General features: G+C 35.0%; 1 protein-coding gene across 2 annotated transcripts in view; it reads right to left on the bottom strand.

Annotated features, from left to right (window-relative positions):
* The window catches only part of Tmtc2 (transmembrane O-mannosyltransferase targeting cadherins 2), a 507,640-nt gene that overhangs the window by 219,548 nt on the left and 266,773 nt on the right, over positions 1–21,319 (bottom strand). For both annotated transcript variants that reach the window (XM_008852327.2, XM_029555737.1), the window contains one exon: positions 5,680–5,794. In XM_008852327.2, the coding sequence (XP_008850549.1) occupies positions 5,680–5,794 (115 nt within the window). The remainder of the gene's footprint in view (positions 1–5,679; positions 5,795–21,319) is intronic.

Here is a 21,319-nt window from a genome sequence, read left to right as displayed (position 1 = left end):
TTATATTCCTGTCCATTTGTTTTCTTTCTCCTTTTCAAGTTTCATGGTTTGGATACTGAGATTCTTATAGCACAGAACAAAAGGGTCAACTAAGTTGTGGTGACAAAATCTCAATTACTCACAGAAATAAGCTCTCCATTATGTAAGAGAATCAAGAATTGATTCTCTTACATTAAATTTATTATCTGCCTCCTGAAACCTAATGAATAATAAAAAATTCAATGCTCTACTGAGTTACCTGTTTAAATATCTTTTGGAACAGACTGCCTGAGACAAATCTATAACAACAATGAAAGGACACCAACTATTTTTTGGCAAAAAAATATCGATTATATTTCAGAGAGTGGTAAATAGTATAGTTAAAAGGTTGAAAGTCAACTATGTATTTATGAAATGTGACAATGTAAATCACTCAGCAATAGCTCAAGGGCTTTGTCTCTGAAAATACATCATACTCTAAAAGAAAAGTCAACTGTGTAACATAGATCTGCTAAATCTAGCTTAAAATACTTTGTATGAAATTTTAACATTAGTGAATGTGGAAATATGAATAAAATGTTGACTGTAAGCTGTGCAATAATTGTGTATCATCTACCACAATTAAGAGGAATAAACATTGTCTTAAATTTCACACTATATGGATACTATCTATAAACATGGATTAAAATGACAGCAACTGTTATAATCAATGGCTTTAGACAGTTACAAATGCTTTCTGTAGCACTTCTCTCTTGAAAGCAAGTCTTGGCACAAGTGTCCAATCCTACTGCCAATCTAGGAACATTGATATGCCAGAACACAGTAAAGACACTACTACTGATTTTAAAAAGTAATGGACAATCTTCTATTAGATTCAAATGTTCCAAATATTTTATTTCTACATGTAAAGATGATCAGAATTATTTTTAATTTGAAACATATATATTGAAGGTCTCTTGTGGGCTGCATCCTCATTTTAAGCCTGTGAATTTGAGCAGAAGTGTAAATGTGACATGGATAGTCAGATGATCTTAGGTGCAAATGATGACTCATGATCTGTGTGACTCCAGACAAGCATCTTCGAGTCCCAGTTTCTTCCTTCTTTTACTGCATTTAGAGACAGAGGAGCATGCCATACAGAAAGGACTAAGAAAGAATGCTGTGCACACGCAAGTAGTTTAGTCAACTGCCACCAGAGTGTGGAAACAAAAACATGGGAAGATTTCAAACACCATATTATAAACAGATAATAAAATCTTGTGTGTAAGTCTATGATAAACTTGATATCATTCCTGAAAATACTACTTTGTGATCACCTAAGGCAATGTGTACTGAACTTGAGACTGAACTCCAGGCCATTCATGCTGCTGTTCACTTAACAGTCCCCAAATCATCTATCTCCTCTGTATTCTTACATATAATAATATTCTGATGTGCTACTTAAAATCACTGGTTAACATTTTAAAATATAGACATAAAAATAAATTACAGGAATTAATGTAAGCCTTGTCTCTGACCTCCTAGAAACATCTTATATCTGGCCAGTAGTAGAGTATACCACCTCAGCAATTACTATTTCTTCATATTTTATTTATTATTCTTATTTTATATGTATTAGTGTAGTGCCTGCACATATATAAGTGCACCAGTGTCATGCCATGGTCAAGGTCAGAAGAGGGAGCTGGATGCACTGGAATTAGTGTTACGGATGGTTGTAGGCCACCACATGGGTGCTGGGAACCAAACCAGGATCCTCTGCAAGAGCATCCAGTGCTCTTAACCACTGAGCCATTTCTCCAGCCCTAGCAATTGCTATTTAAATTTATGCAGATTGTATCCCAAATAAAAATTTATACTGATATTAAATTTTACTAATAATTTACAATGCAAGTAAGTTACCAATTAACAGTTAAGTAGAGGACTTAATAGAAACTTTAATTCCCCAAAGCTTCTAAACTTCATTAAGAAATACAGGTAAAAATTTCTTCCAACTTATAAATGTTCATTAGTGTCATGTTTTCAACACAATACATCTTTTTTATTTCTCCCCTACTATGCACGATTGAAACTTGGGGCCTCATGCTTGCTGGTCAATGACTCTACCACTGAGCTGCATCTCCCACCAGTATCATGAAACATCATTAAGATGTTTTCTAAATGAGGATAAGAAAGGTGGCCGATGTTTCCTATTGCCACAAAGGAGTATTATTAGGTTGTTTACTAGAAAGACTGAGCAAAACACCAGCCTTTTTTTTTTCCCTTTTAGGAGTTAAATTCTAACAAGATGTAAATATTACACATCAGAGGAAATTACATAATGGAAATAGCATAAACATATCAAAAAGAATATCATTAACTTGTTCAATAGTTTCTAACCTATTACTGAGGAAATAGTTTTTATGCTTATGTAACAAGAAAGTTTGCTACAAAGAACATATAATATTAATTCTATATTACAGGTTGTAAAAGAATTATCTTGGTACACCTTACTAATATTTGATTTTGACAATTAAAGAACAACTTAAACTATTTTGAAAGATGATTATTCAATACTGGAATTTTATGAACCATGTGAATTATATAATCCATTATTTCCAAGTCATTGTTTTTTTTATTTTATTTATTATTTTTATTTTATGTGTATGAGTGTTATGCCTACATGTAGGTAAGTGCACCTGTGTTGTGCAATGTCCATGGAGGACAGAAGAGTCCATCAGATCCCCTGGAACTGTAGTTACAGACAGTTGTTAGCTGCCATATGGGTACTGGGATTTAAACCCAGGTCCTCTGCAAGAACAGTCAGTGTTTTTAACCGCTGAGCCATCTCTCCAGCCCCGACTGTTGTTATTTTTTAGTAGAATTTAAACTTCATTTATGCTGACAGTTAAATGTCATTTAAAAAATATATTGCAGCTGGGCTTAGTGGCGTATGCCTGTAGTCCCAGCACTTGGGAGGCAGAGGCAGGTGGATCTCTGTGAGTTCAAGGCCAGCCTGGTCTACATAGTGAGTTCATAGATATGGATAGATAGATGATACATATATAGATGATAGATAGATGATAGATATAGATATAGATAGATAGATGATAGATAGCAACTATTTATAACATGTATAAAGTACTTTAAATAAGCAGAAGAACAAATAATCATGTTAATAATTACTTCTCCAACAAGGACATTTCAGTAAGGTTTTAGCAGCTCTCCAGGAATTTTCTAGTTTATGTAGGCAACCATAAGTCCTTAAAAACTGGAGATTTTAATTACATGTAAAGGGGGATTATATAGTTAAAAAAATTATCCTCTCAGTATATAATCAGATGAGATAAAGCAGACTGCCTTTAAACCCCTGCCCAACAGGTACCAACAAGAAGGAAGTAACTTATTAAACAGTTCCTTTGTGGCTGAGGATATGGTAGTTGCAGAATACTAGCCTAGTACATACTAGACCACAGGTTTGATGTTAAGCATTAAGGGGTTAAAAAATTAACCAGTGGCTGTGGGCTGTTGCTGAGAAAGAGCAAAAGCAAGCTGAATAAAGAAGGGGTGATTGGGCCACTTTCTTCTTTCTTGCAAATGTAGAGAGAATGGATAACAGCAGAATATTGGTATCATACAGATGAATATAAATGGAGGGGGGAGAGAGAATGTGTATGTAAATATATGAAACTAATAATGTATTTTCCATGAAATAAAACACTAGTTTAGAAAAATAAAGTAATATCATTCAGATGAAGTGGTCATGAGCTGTGGTAAGAGGACCTAAATATTTCCACTCAATATTTCATTAAAAGATGTACATTCAAATTACTTCAAGAAAGATGATGATGTATGTGGGGAAGCATGAGTCACAGCAGAACAGACAGAAGAAGGACCATCCAGAGCACAAAGGGTGTGTTGTATGGTAAAGAATTCTAGGTAGTAAAGAAAAATTACACCCTGAGCCAGCTCACACAAAATACACCTGTTGGCCCAATTCATGTCATAGGACACTAGATTTGGATTCTATTGATAAAAGTCTAGGAGGCTGAAGACAAGGTCTATTGCTGGCACAAAATTCTACTCAGCTCCTTTGTGGTTTCTTTTAAATTTATTTTATTATTTATTTTGTGTATGTGAGGGTTGGCCTACATGTATATAATTTTACTTGAGTATTGTGACATGGGTGCCAGACTACGACATTGGATCCTCTGAACCTGGAGTCAAGGATTGTTATTAGTTGCCATGTGGGTTCTGGGAACTGAACCTGGTTGATGTGTAAGAGCAGCCACCTCCCTTAACCACTGAGCAACCTCTCCTCTCTCTCTCTCTCTCTCTCTCTCTCTCTCTCTCTCTCTCTCCAGTTTCTCTCACTTTCTCTTCCTGTGTGTGTATACTTACTTCTTTTTCTGTTTATTTTTTATCTTTAATAACTTTTTATACCTACATTTGACTAAGTCACTAAAAAGAATTAGAAGCCAAGAATATAAACACGTATAAACGTAAAATTTACAAATATCTCTGATATATATTACGCGTTTTTCATTAAACCCAAGAAATAGGTATCTCATTTTGCCTAGGAATGGTCACCTCTGGTCCTCCCCAATCCACAGCATCTCTGAAGTCCTTAGAATTTCATCCAAGAAAACACAGGGCCCCATGGGTCACTCAGAGAACCCTTTCCAGGATGAATATTGACAAGACAGCAAACACACACACACACACGCACACACACACACACACACACACACACACACACACACACACACACACATGGGGGCGGGGGATTCTTTTTAAAACCAAGAACCATGAACCATGATGTTACATGCAGAAAGGTAGAGAAGCCATGCTTCCTCACAGAGTACGACAAAAATAGAGAAAACCCAGAGCAACAAAACTGCTGCAAATTCCCAAATCCCATCAAGCACTTGGACCTAACTATGCCTGCATCTGATCAACTCCAAGAGCTCCCAGCTACAGGAGTAAAGAAAACAGATTCTCTTTTGTTTTTAAGCAAGTTAAACTAGATTTCTATTACATCTATAAATATTCTCATAAATGTAAGGCAAGGAAATGATAAGTATTTACTTTTAACTTGCCAATTCAAACCTCACAATGTCTTCTAGAACTTGCCATCAAAGAACAGAACTGATTTTAACCTTTGAGATTTTCCTGAGTAGAGGTGTATTTTAAATTGTTCGATTATCTAAACTTTGATACTCATTGTTATTTTTGAAGAAGACAAACTAGAGGAAAAAGAAGAAACTTCACTTCACCAACACACTCTTTTTTGCTAATTCCTAGTTGACCACACATCTCATATATACTTTGACACAACCAATTGTTTTATGAGGACCAAATTAATCATTTAATAGTTTGTCAATTACATATGTATAACATATAAAGGCTTAATTTTGAAACTTTATATCTATCAATATAGGAACAAGGACACATTTTTAATTAAATTCTCTTATACCAAATTTTTTATGAGGTATATTACTTCAAAAAATTCAGTCATAGTATATCAATACATGTTAGATGATACCGCCTCAAACAAAGAAATCACAAACATCATCCACCTACTTATTTCAGACGCATAATTAAGGAAGAAACTATTTCAGAAACACATCTATCATCATCTCTCTTTCCAGCAGATAAATCAAGAGCCCCTCTCACAGCAGGTTTCAGAAGTGACCCAAACCAGATAAAGTAAGGCATACTCACAAATTATACAGCATGTCAGCCATGTTGCTGCGGTAGTACAAAGCATTTCTATAGGCGCTTTCAGCTTCAGAAATTTTGCTCTGACTCTTCAGAACATTTCCAAGGTTACCCCATGCTGACAAGAAGAAAGAGAAGTATTCAGGCTAAGCGTCAGTCCAATTATACATGATATAATATTAATCCATCAGGGAGTACCGCAGGAGAAAAAAAATCCTTCATAAAACATTTTTAAGAAGCAAAATTTATTTCCCTTATACTCTAATATTTCATCAAGCTAGGAGATGAAATACAAAGTCTAAAATAATTAAGGCAATCATTATGGCTCAAAGTTGATCTACAAATACAGTTCATCACAAGGCCAAGAACAATGTTATCTTAAGGTCACCTACAAAGACTACACACTCTTTCAAGTGTCTGCAGGGGTCCTCATGGCCTGAAATTGTGGTAACAAATCATCTGAAAATAAACAAAAATTTCATTCAAGTATGAAAGAACTGATAAATGCTCTAGAATATTTGGAGATGGAATGACCAAAGCTATAAAGAAGCTCAATATGCATCAGAACATACTGATGTAACAGTATGCTTCTTAACACAGTGAAGCATATAAGATCTGTTCAGAAGTAATGTTCTTTTATGCCCTTCCTCTTAACACCTTTACTTCAGGGAAAATTTGCATTCACAAATAATCATGTTATAAATTATGCATTCATTTTTCCTCAAATAATCATGATTGTCCATTATTAAAAAGTCACAGCTCTCAAACAGATCTCGACCTCCAAAGTGTCTGTTTCTATTGCCTGCTTCATTCTCCGAAGAAGGTGAGATATTAATTCCTGAAAGTGGAGTCTTCCACAAGCAGGAAGATAGAGATAAGAAGGTTTTACAGGTTGAGATGTATCCTTTGGTTGATTACTGACCACTCTGGAAGAATAAAAGTAAAGATCTTCATTTTATGCTTTAAAACATGAGGAGACTTTCAATTCAGATTTGCCTGCATTTCTGTTATTTAACACTCATATACCTCAGTTTACTCATCTGTAAAAAACAAGGTGTACTTAGTGTCTCATGAGTTTTGTGATGAGGACTAATGAGTTTATGTGTGTATATATGCTTATAAGCATAGGATGTATATGATAGTGCCTCATACTTGCTAAAAATAAATGCTGGTTTTGTCATTAATATGGCAGATGTGGCAGATGTTCTTTGCAATTTACTATAATGAAATAATTGAAATATGAAATATTGAAATAATATTACTAAATATAATACACATTGTGTTGCATTTGGAAATTATGCTTCTGAGAGAAAACTTCTGAATTCATAATGATATCACAACAAATAGTGCTATATGCCTTGTCATACACTTGACATATGTAAGCTCACAAATGCTCCCAGCACATACCTACACATGAAGCTGACACCCATACTGCAGATGAGAAAATTAATTCTGACACACTGAGGAATATGTCAAGTTAACACTGAAGTAGAATTTCCAATCCAGGGCTCAATATCCTAAATCTTTCCTACCGTCTAACGAACATTCTCACAGTGGACTTCACTTTTGACTGCAGAGCATCATCCTCATATTATGAATCAGACCACAGCATTGTGAGTCCATAGAAAATTCTCAATTAAACATTAAAACATGAAAAATACTACCAAACTAAACTAATAGACAATAGGAAATAGAAACAATTAAAAGAATAGTTAATGATGTTATATTCAAATATAATAGGCATGGTAGATTTTTAATCTAGTATCCCTCCCCTCAAATTAATAAAGCATGCTCTATGGAAACTTCTAATACTCAGGATCACTTCCAACCCACTTCATCCCTCCCAAAGTTCTGCTTTGAAGGTAGGATTAGTGAATGCAAACAGATTTACACTGAAATTACTCCTGAGAATGCATGCAAATATTAATTTATACACTGAGAAAGCATAATTATAATGCTCTCCTCGTTAAGCCATATCCCAAACACAGATGCTGAAAAAATTACAGCAAGGGCATACTGTGAATATTTTAAGGCACATTTCCATAGAAATAAATGGACTTTGTGTTAGGTACTTATGTCTTAATTAAGTAGTAGCTAACAAGTGCTCCTCTCGCGAATAACAGGCATAGCTAGCTATATCTAGAATATGTTCACACATTTGCTGTGTGTTCACTTATCCAGTCACAAATGTAATCATTTATTAAATGGATATTTGTTAATCCTCTCTTGTGCCAAGAGTTTTATTAGAGCTATGCACACAGCACTGAAAGCAAATCTTCAATGTAATAGTTAATCTAGATTGTCAGATTGTTTAGATTGAGAGATGCTTAGGGTATTACTAAAGCACACTTCTGAGCATGTCTGTCAGGATGCTTCTAGAGATGATAAGGAGGGCTCTGATGTAATCAGAGGACCCAAATTGGGAACAGACTGTAGCGAGGTGGTGGACGTGTGGGAGGAAGGGCGTATTTCGAGAAACTGAGTTGCTAAGAAAGAGTCCTTGAAGTACTTAGGGATTATGTTCCCTTCCGCTCTCTTTTTGCTTTCTGTCCAAGGTAAGATGCACTCCTTTGTTCAGCCATGTGCTCCAATGGTGATATTCTGCCTGGCCTCAGGCTTGCAGTGATGGAATCAGTCACCCAGAAACTAAAACCTCTGAAACTGTAGGTCGAAGCTTTTAACCTTTGGAATTGTTTCAGGTAATTGTCACAACAATGAAAACTAAAGAAGGTCAAGTTCTCATTTACCTAGGAATGATGCTAGAGGGCAGGAGCAGAGCTGCAAGGAAGGCAGGGCTTAACCAATACAACAATAGTGATCAATTCTATTCAGGGGCAGCAAGAAAGCTCTGCAGGTGAAGGTGCTTGCCCACAAGTTTGATCCCTGGGTCCTACATGATACAGGAGAGAAATGACTCCTGCAAATTGTCCCCTGACCTCTACACTTCATCAGTCCACATGCATGCCCACGTATAAATCATGTGTACACACAGATTTAAAAAAAAGTAATACATGCTATTTCAGATAGTCCTAAGTACTACAAATAAAATACTAAAATAATAGGAATAATACTAAACAACATTAAAATAATAAAATATTAAATTAGGTGATGCCAGTCTAATGTAGAAATAGATAAGTTCTAAGAACCAAAAAATAAAGAACCAGCTTTTGAAAGACTGACCCGAGTAAAGAAAATAGAACAAAACACGAACTTCCAGCTACAGAAAGGCCAGTCAGGTGAAAGGTTGCAAAGTAAAAGAAGACGAGATGAAGTCACAGAGATAAGGAGCATTTCAAACACAGGATATTTAAGCCACAGCATTTAATCTGAGGGATGTTTTCATCAAAATGTGTGGGAAAGGGTTTTGGGGACAGAATTTTGTGACAAAGTTTGTATTTTGAAAAGACCACTGTTGATTTTTCTGCAGAGGTTCTCACTGAAGCAGAACAAGAGCAAGAGGGAAGTGGCTCATTGTGCTGGCTTAGCGTGCAACTTTGATCCCTGCCTAGCAGTGCACACCTGTAATCCAGTATGGGACACGGAGAGTCTCCTTCTGCAAGACCAGAAGTTCAAGGCTGCCACCAGCTACAAAGTAAGTTCAAGGTCAGCCTAGGCTACATGAGACTCTATCTAAAATAATAAAATTTGAGAGAGAGAGAGAGAGAGAGAGAGAGAGAGAGAGAGAGTAAGAAGGTAACTTCAAGAACCCAATGGCAAGATAAGGATGGTTCCCAACATGATGGAGCAGAAGACAGGGTTATTTCAAAATGTGTAAGCAACTTAGAAGTTAAAAATAGTCAGCAAGTTAACTGTGGCAAAGCTGCAACATGAACATATTTCCTGATTTTTGTCCAAATGGAAATCGCACACTTAATATGATGAAGTCATTGACCACTTTACCTGAAAAAAGAAAAATTAAACCAATTCTAATCACTTATGGATGAGAAAAGAAAGAAGGAAGGAAAAGAAGACGGAAAGAAAGGGTGTGATCAAGCTGGTGAATTGGCTCAGCAATTAAGAGCATTGGCTGCTCTTGTAGAGGATCCAGGCTCAATTCCCAGCACCCGCATGGCCACAAACACCTGTCCTATCTCCAGTTCCAGGGAATCCAATGCCCTCTTCTGACCTCTGTAGGCATTGCACAACACAGGTGCGCCTACCTACATGCTGGCAATACACATAAAATAAAAAAAAAAAAACAAAATATGTTTTAAAAAAGGAGTATGACCTTCAATACTCAGAACTCAGCTGACATTCAGGATCAGGCCAGTCTGTCCTGCTAGACACAGCTCACAGAATACCAGCTTCTGACAGAAGTCTCTGAGAAAATGATGAAACAAAACAAAGCAAGACCACTGGAGAGTTCTGTCCAAACAAACAGCAAAAGGTCACTGTATAGCCCACAACATACCGAACAACTCCCTTTCTTGCTAAATAAATGACTTAAAAAATTCAGAATTACCCTGGCATCTAACTCAAGGAACAGCTTCATTGTGCTTCCATTTCATCTATCTGAGGTAAAAAATGATAAAAGCATACAGAGTCAAATACCCCAGGTTGACCCAAATGTAATGGTCTCTCTCCGTGCAAGAACTAATAAGTCCAAGTTCCTTTACTCCAGGTGCACTGGCCTTTGGCTGAACTGAACGCACTGGCACTGAGGGCTTCATCCTGTTCAAATATAAGCACAATTCTTTTTCACAAAATACTTTCTCCCTGAGATAACTATTCCTCAGTGCTATACTGATCAAAATAGATGTGTGATTTGTGAAGAGCTGTCAAAATTAAAAATAAAATTAGCATACAAATTTTTGGTGTGAAAACTGCTGTCAGCATTTTCATACCTTCAAATACAAATGTGACTTTTTCACAGATATTACCAATAAATGCCAGTTTAAAAAAAAAAAAGCTCACTTACAAATGTATAGTTATCCCACAGAATATGACCTACAAGAGAAAATTCCACTAGAAGTCAACTAGGAATGATTCTTTTCATAAAAATTGTTCATTTTTCAGGTTTCAATAATGAGAAAACAAAAAGTGAAATAAAATCATACTTGGATTGAGAAACCACTTAAACTTCAGCTAAAGTATATAAATATATATTATAGTATAAAGGAAAATATACTACGGTTAAGCTTAAAAATCAAATTTTAAAATGCTTACTCATTTTACTTTACTATTATGAATGTACAGAACAAATCACTGTAACTGATCTTATGATTTAATTCTTTTTTTACTTCTATAAATTGTAATCATATTAAGCAAGTCATCCTTAAGTACAAATGCCAATTTTAATATCAGATTTCACTATTTGAAAACATCCAAATAAATATTTAAAAGAAATGGAGGAATATCCCATTTCCAAATTTTTAGGATAACACACTTTAATAATACAAAAATGCAGATTCTATATAAATTAATCAATAATTCTATATGGTTTCAATCAGTATTTTAGCTTAATTTACTATGGAACTGATAAAATTTATCCTAACAATATGTGAGAAAAAAATTAAACTAAATTGTACTATGATATTTGCCAACCACAAAGGTAAATGTTAAAAAGTTTCAAAAATTAAATTCACAAAGGTAGCCAGATATGGTGACACAAGCTTGCAACCCTAGCACTTGGAAGATACAGACAAAAAAAGATCAGCAGTTCAATGATACCCTCTGCTACATACTAACTTCGAGACAAGCCTGGGCTACATGAAACACTGCCTTTAAAAAACGAATAAATAAAATTTACAAGGTACAGTTCACAGAAGAATACAGAATATCTGAGGAAAGGAATAGATTCTCTCAAAAAGACCAGTTATAACTCGAAAAGAAAAAACGAATTTGAGGACCTCGAAAGGAAGGGTGTTTATTCATTGAAGGATTATCACAAAGTACAAAGGCATAATGTACAAGAAGATATTTCAAACAATTAAAAAGAGGAAGTACTAGGAAAATAAACCATCTTCACTAAAAACAAGAAAAAGGTAACAAGGCCAACGGGGGGGAAAATGGAACAAAGGTATGGAAAGGAGGCTAGAAAGTAGGAAGTCAAAACACCATTCAGGCATAGTCAACCTTCTGCTACTGGGAATGGATACTGCTATTTACAGAGCTCACGCTGGAGAGCCATGCAATATAGTTTTGAAAATGTCAGACACAGAGAAGATTCATGTTTTAAATAAGTTGATGATTTTGTGTTGGGCCACAATCCCAGCTATCCTGGAGCACGCATGGCCAATGCCCTCAGTTTGGATATGCCTGAAAACAGACGAGTTCTCACTAATCTACAGAAGTGCAAATTATAAGAGGAAGATATCTTTTATCCCCAGATTAGCAAAAATGAGGGAAGTCCACCTGGCAGGGATGCTGGGGAAGGAGTCTGTGCACTGTTGGGGGAGTGTGGCCTGAGGCCATAACATTCTGTTATGTCATCTGACAGAAGTCACTCAAGTTAACAAATGTCATTCACAAAGTCAAATAAGTCCTGATGAGGAATTGTCCCAGAAAAATTCTCACTTAATTCTCATTTAATGACCTTGTCTTATCATTGGCTAGCAGTGGGAAATGAGGTACCCCTCCATCTGACATTAGATGTACTTCATAGATTATTACACTACACCAGTCAGGAAATACAGACACCATGTGAATGCTACAACATAAGTACACAAAGAATAAAAACTGTATAAATTATGTTATCATTTATTATATAACAGTTATAGTACTATTTATAAATATTAAATACTGATTCATACTCAAAATATTGTTGCTTATTTAACAAGGTTAAATTAAACACATAAAGATGTAAATCAGACATTTAAGCAGTTACATATGATGCAAAGCAAAATTAATTTAGAACTAGAGATAAAAGAGAATGCATGTATGCATGAAACAGGAAACTTGTAGGAATTAGTCTGAAAATTAGCCATGAACTGAGAAATATTATTAACTTAACCCTCTAACTGGAGTCCAGGGGAGGGGAGAGCATGAAGGGAGAGGAAATAAAGGGAAAGTGAGGACACACGCCATCTTCTTTTACAGGAGAGGTGAGATTGTGTTATAGCCTACTTAAGGAATAAAGCAGCTTAACATTAAACTTTTATTCTAGTAAGACAATTCAAAACAGATGCATGGAATTATCTTTAAGTTTTTACTTTTGTACTTACACATTGGACTACCAATGTTTAAAGAACTTGCATTTTCATTAATATTTAATATACTTTACATCTTTATATTCTTAAACCCACACATTTTATGAATGTGATCATTTCATGTAACAACTTTTAGAAGTATGGTTTCATGGGAATAAAATTATCAAAAATTTTTCCAAAGAATTGTGGTGACACCTAAGTACTTTATCTGTGTTTTAAATGTGTCTTGTGTATGTGCCTGTGTGTATGTGCATGTGTGTGAGTGTGCATGTGTGTGAGTGTGCATGTGTGTGATTCTAGTTTAGTGACAGTAAAATGACGCTCCTAAAACCTAGCTAGCTCTAAAACATAAAATGCAATTTTAAAAATTATTTCACAATGAAGAGTTTCCAATTACTCATTTTAATCCTATTGTGCAAATTGATTTTCTAATCAATTGCTCCAGTTCAGGGATGATACTACCCATCTCATGGGCTTGCCTTGTAACACTGTGATGACAAAAGTGAAGTAAAAAGAAGAAAAGGAGAGAGGCAAAGAATTTTAAAAATTATAAGACAATAATAAAAATGCTTCCACTTACTTTGTACTTGACAGTGAGCCTTCTTTAACATAGTGAAAACATCTGAGATATAGTAATAGTTATTAATGATATTTATGATGAGAATTTATTGATGAGAAAATGGAAGATTAGTCCCACAAGTGACAAAGTTATTGATGAGAGGGGATACAGGTATATTCCCAGGTATCCAATTTTTAGAGGTGAGGAGACCTTCTCTTCATATGTTGTGTTCATACAATGTGTTTTATGTATATAATTTAGGAAGTGAAGGATAATGAGAAGACAAAATAAAATTATTCCAATGAATCATTCTGTCAGAGGCACTAGGGACAAATAAAACTCAGCCATAACAAAAATAAAAATATCTGGTACTCATATTCGTAATATATTCACAACATACTTTCCAGGCCAGAGAAAAATCAACAGCAAACAACATTGTTTTGGATTTCTTTGGAAATACAATTTTAAATGTTGCATTTTCTTGGTAACACACTGGAAACAGAACATACCCAACATGTGTCAACAGAGAGCCACTGCTCAAAGATGCAAGGGACTTAAGTGCATTGACCATGATGTTCTCACCACCAACAAGGAGAATATATTCTGCATGTAACATATTTAATAAGCGTGGTTTAATTATTTCATGGCATCTCAGAATAGGCATGCATGAATATTTTAAGGAAAGGTTACTAGATGCTTCTATACAATACTGGAAAAACAAGAAAAATCAGGTCTGTGAAGTTATTTTCAAAAAGAAAAAGAATGTTAAATACTCAGGAAGTGAAGCAGGACTCACTCCTGTACCTCAAGGACCCTTCATGCTGATATTCAACTACATCTAAAAGGTATCCACTGAGGAAAAACTTGACCTTAATTCACAATGAAAGCTCCTCTTGTACTTAGTCCACAATCTGCCAGGGTTATTTTATGTTCTTTGAAAAGGAGAAGAGCAATTAAACACTCCCATACTGTTAAAGTTGTTCTAAAGAGAAAATCAAATGTGAGAGCCTTCTAGAAAGAGTGAATAATATAAGGCAGTAAATACTTCTAACTTTTCAAAGTCCTCATTCAAATAGGTATTTTTAAGTTTATAGAATAAATTTAAACTTAAATGGTTACAATTTTAGGTAACTGCTGTTTCTCAAAACCAATTCAGGGAAATGAGTTTTTTAAAAAGTTGTTACTGCCAGGCATGGTGGCACATGCCTTTAATCCCAGCACTTGGGAGGCAGAGACAGGCAGATCTTTGTTCAAGGCCAGCATGGTCAACAGTGAGTTTCAGGCCAGCTGGACCTACAGGGAGACCCTGTCTCAAAAAAGACCAAAAAACCCCCCAAAAGTAGTTACTATATAATTCTAATAAATTATATATTCATTTATTACCAAAAACATTGCCAAATTTTTCTTACAGCACTGTTTGAAAAAAATTAGCTAAATGATAAATGAGTATCCTAATATTAATATTTAATCTGTAACTACTTAATATTCAGGATATCAAATAGTAGAATAATCACGCCTCTGGTGATTTTACCAGCATCTCCATCTTACTGTTAAGATGCACAGCCAGCAAATTTGGTAAGGACTCTTGCTGTAAGCTGTAATTTATTTTTACCTAAAAATTTAAAATATATCTTTAGAACTTACATCATAAATTTGAGTAATATGTAAGGATAAGCCAATATTAAAACATTTGACTATATTAAAAAGAGGAGAAACTACTAAAGTTTGCTTTCTGTAATTTTGAACTACTTATACAGGAGACCAAAAGCTATTTTTTTTTCATAAAATGGGGTAAAAATTGAAATTTTATCCATATTCTGTGCCAAATAAGATGCAAAATAAAATAGGAATTGACCTGTGTATAATATATTGAATAAGAACTGCTTGTCTTCAGATTAACAGTCAACTTTAGGCTAAATTTTATATACAGTTGATCCTTCTTAACCAAGTGACATTGAATAATCAGCCTTTGGTCCTCGAAGAGAACACTTTGCCTGCAAAAAGTGAGGCAAGACTAAAAGGCTTTAGCAACAAAAAGATACGTCTGTTCTGTCTGGTTCCAAAAATCCTTTATTTTTTAAATACTATGGAACATTTAAACTGCATACCTGCTCTGCTGATAACACAGCCAAGACTATAATTTATAGAGCTCAACACTGACTATAAATGTCAATTATGTTAAATTCTTTTAACTCTATGTGAAGTGGAGAAAAAGAAGCCAATGAGGAGGAGGGAAGAGCAATTTAACTGCATGAAATTCAAAATGACCGTAATTGTGTGTTCGATTCTTGTTTTCACTCCTTATTAGTAAGGACGGTGAAAGAGGTCCGTGTTTGTAGCTGAGTATTTTGCTAATTACATAATCATCCTTTCCTATTATTCCAGGCAAACAGGAGTCTTCTCAGCCCACAAGAATTTGTTTTGACTAAATTTATTATGCCTTGGATTACCACAAATTATCACATAATACTGAATGGTAGATAAAATAAGACTAGTTCAAATGTCAAAGAAAAGAAGTGGATGTGATTCACCGAAAGCAGAATATGTACGCTAAATGTCTACATGCAATTATAAGTTCTACTTAGAAAAATTTCAGTGTGTGAAAAGCAATTTTTATCTTGCTACTGTAACTTTGATTACTTGAAATTTGTGCTTAATAAAAAGCACTAAATTTTAGCATTTCAGTAATATAATTGCTAGTTTTGACAGCATTGCTATTCTCTGTAACATTCTAATATCCACGTGTTTATTTTGATATCCACAAATACCACTGTTTTAGTATTAAAACACCCACCTAAGAGTGGATCCTCAGGGTTTTATAATAACATCAGCAATCTCTACCATATTTCTGACTTTGACTATGAGCCATCCTGCCCTCCCCAGCCAAGGTCATTGGCCAGAACCAGTAATGGTATTTGATGCTGGCTTTTACCTATGCTTTCCTTCACTCATTAATTTCTCACTTGGGTAGAACTGCTCAATGGCTACTCCTTCAAAATTTTCCTGCCCTAGGTGCTCGGGAGATCACTCAGTAGTTAAGAGTATTGACTGCTCTTGCAGAGGATTAGGGTTTGATTCCTAGCACCCACATGGTGGCTAACAATGGTCCTTAACTCCAGTTCTAGGGGAATCTGACACCCTCTTCTGACCTCGGTGGGCATTGGTGCCCTTAGATACATGCAGGGAACACATTCATACACATAAAATAAAAATAATAAAATATTTTTTAAAAGTTTCCCACTCTATACCTAATGACAACATGCCTTGTGAAAAGTTTCTCATTAATCAGTCAAGATAGCATACGTAAAGACCATTAATGTAACTGTGTTTTCCTACTATAATGACTGAACATGGGAGAAGCAATTGAGAGCATGCAGGGATTAACACCGTCCTAAATCATATCAGTAAACCTTTTAGCCAATCGTACTGTCAAAAGAAGGTAATAAAACACAGTTAATATTTATATTATATCATATTATATTTATTATATATATGACACAAGTGCTGACCCTCTTTGTATCACAACAAAATCAGCTCAGTAAGGTGTTTAAGAAATTGTTCACATATGACCAATCTCAAGTCACAGAGCAATTCAACTAGTACCTTAAAATGGATGGTAAGCACTGATGATCACCTAAGTTTTTATTGAATTTTCACACAATATTTTTTAAGGTCATACTGGATACAGAATTATTCCCAGGTCATATGAGTCAAATTGTTGCACAGAGGCCTTTACAACTTGTTTCTCTGATAACTGGGTCTTTTGAGTTTTGTTCAGCTCTAAACAATGAAAAATTCTTGGAAAGGACAACAATTCATGAAAAACTATATTGTGGTTTCTAAACAACCCAGGGAAAGCAAACAGAATCCCATTTTCTCCCTCGAAGTTCTACCTTGTTCTTTTACAATTTACTATCTCACAGTGGATTCTGTCATAGTTAGATGAGTCCTGATAACTAGTGGGCCCAAATCAGTTTCATAATGTGTGTCACTAAAGGAATATTGGTACAGACACAAAACATCAGAAACAAAACGTCCCCAAACCTGGTTTTGTTAATTTAATTAAGATTTAGGTGTGGGGTATACTCAAGTAAATTTCATTACTCTCTTATTTATTAGAAACAAGAAAAAACATAATTTGGTAGCTATATGCTTTTGGTCATATCCAGAGCTGGTTAAGCGACAATTCTGCCGTACAAGGCACTGTTCTATTCTCTATATGGCAGCCAACCTGAGGGTCACAGAAGTTGTGAGGATCACACCAGGAGTATATGGTTAGTAATGGATTCCAGCATACTCTTTGTCCCTAAATATTTTGTCTCTCTTAGTTTCTTAGCTATGAAATGGTTATAGTTAAGTAAATTCACCATCAGAGAAGATTAAGGAAAATTACAGAATGTGATTAGAAAAATATTTCCATGTATAATATTTTCATGCAGAGATTATATAAAAACATAACAATAAGATGCCACTTTTATAATGTCTATTCAGTATCTGTGGATATTCTATTAAGAATTTCAATCAAATCCAGGCCAATGAAGCCACAATCCAACATAAATACAAGACAAATTTAAGCACTCTAAGACACAGATGTAAGTAATCTCAAATATGTTGCATCAGGAGAATATAACCTATGTTATTTTCTATATATTAATGTTTGGCAGCCGCTTGATTAATTCAACAAATAGTATTTAAAGAGGTAAACGTAAAGTTCATTATAGAAATAAATGACCAATAAAAATACAAATTTTAGTAATTATGTGATTAGAAAAATATTTCCATGTGTAAATGAAAATAATTATTTGTAAATGATACTATGAGATTTCTAAAAATAAGTATCAGTTGCGTTTTCTACAAGTAAAAAACTTGGAAACTCTCACTTTAAAGTATTTTCTTCTGTACTGATTTTTATCTATAGAAAAAACGGAAGCTTAATTTTCTTTGCCTTCTTTGCTGGCACAGGATAAGAAGAGAAGGGTTCTTAAAAACTATGCAGGAAATACCTGAATATGAGGCATTCTTGCAGGAACAGATAAAATGTGATATTAAACAAAGAATATTGTTACTTAGCAATACTAAGTACGCAACTTAGAAATTTCTCATTTCAAGTAGGAAAAGAAAGCTAGGGCTGTATAAGACAAATAGAAAGGGTTTGGGAAATGTGTCAAAATTAGAAGGCCCAATGACTAAAACGCTATTATCACATCAACTGAGCAGTATGTGAACAGTGGCGCTAGCTCACTCTCCTGCGCTTATAACGGTAACTAGACAGGTTCCCGGCTGTGAGTTCTCAGAAGCAATGAAAGGATTTTTTTTGTACCACACACCATCTATCTGAGACATTTCCATTAAGTGACTAATACACATCACCAATTGGAAGTTATAACTCGATATGTGTACTTGTAAATATGAACACATTATTTCACCTGTAGCATCCTAAATAATGTTATTTGGACTCTTGACATGTCAATATGATAAAACCCAACAAAGAAACCATGCTTTCCTAGCAAGTATCAGAAGAGAAGTTAGAATATATGTCTTTAAGTCTAAATTTTAATGCATATTTTTATTGAGTGTTTGTGCATTTCATATAATAGATCTTAATCAAATTTAGTCCCCTTCACCATATGTGCCCTCCACAGTCCCCCCACCAGATTTGATACATTCTGTCTTACATGTTAAGTCCTATCCAGTCAAGCATTTGTATCCAGATGTACTTTGGTGCAAGCTGTGTCTAGTCTGCCTATCTAGAGTCACTCCCTTAAAGAAGATCAACTCTCCCTCACCCTGCAGAAGTCAGTTGGCAATAGTTCCTGCTTCCCTTTTCCCCAGTTCTATTCTGGGTTTTTGTCTGACTGCGTCAGCATGGGTCATATGCATGTTGTCACCATTGCTGCAAGTTCATATGAGCAAGTTCCCAGAGGCTGGAAAGCCTGTTTCCTCATGTTCATGCACCAGCCCTGGCTCTTACAATCTTTCCACTCCCTCTTCTGAAATGGTCTCTGAGCCATGGATTGGTGATGTTTAATATAGGAGTCCTATCAGGGGACATATACTCTGTAGTCTCTTTTTCTCTACACCTTGGCCAGTTGTGATCTTCTGTGTACATTGTACTCTAACTGTACAAGAAAGTTTTGCTGGTGAAAGTTGAGAGATATATTAGCATTCTCTCTACCCCTGTTCTACTATGTTCTATGAGCCTTAGGTGTAGAGGTTCCACTGTAGATATGTCACTTAAGGCAGGGCTCTCTCTCGGGCATATATTCTCTAAATTTTTAACTTTGAACAGCCCAATGAATCAATTTCAGAACAGGCTGAGAAACAACAAGAAGCATCACAGCTTGCAGGTCTACTGGCCAAACCATGCACATCCCTTGCTTCTAGACGTGGACCACAAAAGCAGTTACTATAGTAGGAGTGCTTTTAGAGCTGCATTGACCTGCCCCAAGCTTCTGAACATCACACTCCTAAAATGAAAAGAAGGAGATTTTAGAATTCAGGAGATCCCGAATTTCAAATAATAGAATGTCAAAAGAAAAAAAGAAATTTTAAAGTATCAAATATAGTTTTAAAAATGGAGAATACATGAGTCTGTATAAAACCAGTAATTAATGGGTTAACATTTTCATTATTCAAGTCAAGGAACTCATTTATATTTTACAATTATTTTCAGTACTTATATGAATATGACAATACCACAGCTGGAGAAATGGCTCAGCAGGTAAGAGCACTGGCTGCTCTTGCAGAGGAATGAGGTTCAGTTCCCAGCACCCACTTGGCAGCTAACAACCATCCATAACCCAGTTCCAGGGGCTCTGATGCCTTCTTTTGACCTCCATGGGCATTGCATGACATGGGCTCACTTACAGGCATGCAGTCAATACACTGATACACATATAATAAATACAATAAAAATAAACATGAGAAAGAACATGACTTAAAATCATTCATGGAAAATGTGCAGAATAGTCCCAAACAGAGGCAGTGTTTGCCATTTTGGAAGTTACCAAAGCTTATTTATAAAGCATAGACAGATTAAGTCCATTAAAAAAGTAAAATGCAAAATATTTCAGAATATTTTGGACCATGTAGTCTTTGATTGTGGCATAATGATGCACATGCTTGAGAAATTGACTATCATGTCCCAGGCAACACAAAGGGGGAAAAAAAAATCTGATCACCTATCTTTACTCTACCTTTCAAAAGACAACCCCAAATGTTCTAAAACTATAAATTTCCTCCATCATCCCATGTAATTTAAGAAGAGAAGTTTTGCATTAATACTTAAGTAATCCATTCCTCTCAAAACCTGGCTCCGGTAATGTGCTGAACCTCTAAACCAATTTGTGCTTTCTATTCTTAATATTTCCAGGTGAAAACCTTTAATAAGTAAATAAATGTATGACTGTAATGACTGCAAAGATTGTGTTTTGTATAAAGGTATTGGATTATGATTTTTAATACAGCTGAATGAATTATGAGATTAGCAGCCAGTATTGTTGAGAACTTGGATCTTTAAAAGACAATAAAGTCTCTCTCTCTCTCTCTCTCTCTCTCTCTCTCGCTCTCTGAGTGATATGTGTATATGTGTGTGTGAAATTATGTGTCTATATGACACATACTCATGAATCTGTGTGATAATTTTTTCTTTATTTAATCAAATCCCAACATTTCCTTAGTTGGAAAATAATATTTTTGAAACAAAAACCTTTAATACATGTAATTAGCTTTTTTCATTTCTAGTATGCATATAATAAGGATGTACTTGCTAGATCTTCTTGAATAATAGTGTTTGTATTTTTCAAATTATAAGTAAATTTGGCAATGGTAGATAAATCTCAAATGATGAGATTTCTAAATCAACATCCATATGCATAAAAATAAAAAATAAGACCCACAATTTGTTTCAGCCCTCTTTTCCTAGAATAAATTTCTC

This window comes from Nannospalax galili, unplaced genomic scaffold, assembly GCF_000622305.1.
Source record: "Nannospalax galili isolate Female #2095 unplaced genomic scaffold, S.galili_v1.0 scaffold390, whole genome shotgun sequence".
Lineage (NCBI taxonomy): Eukaryota > Metazoa > Chordata > Mammalia > Rodentia > Spalacidae > Nannospalax > Nannospalax galili.
The sequence above is the reverse complement of the archived record's forward strand: the minus strand, read 5'-3'. Positions and strand labels throughout refer to the sequence as shown.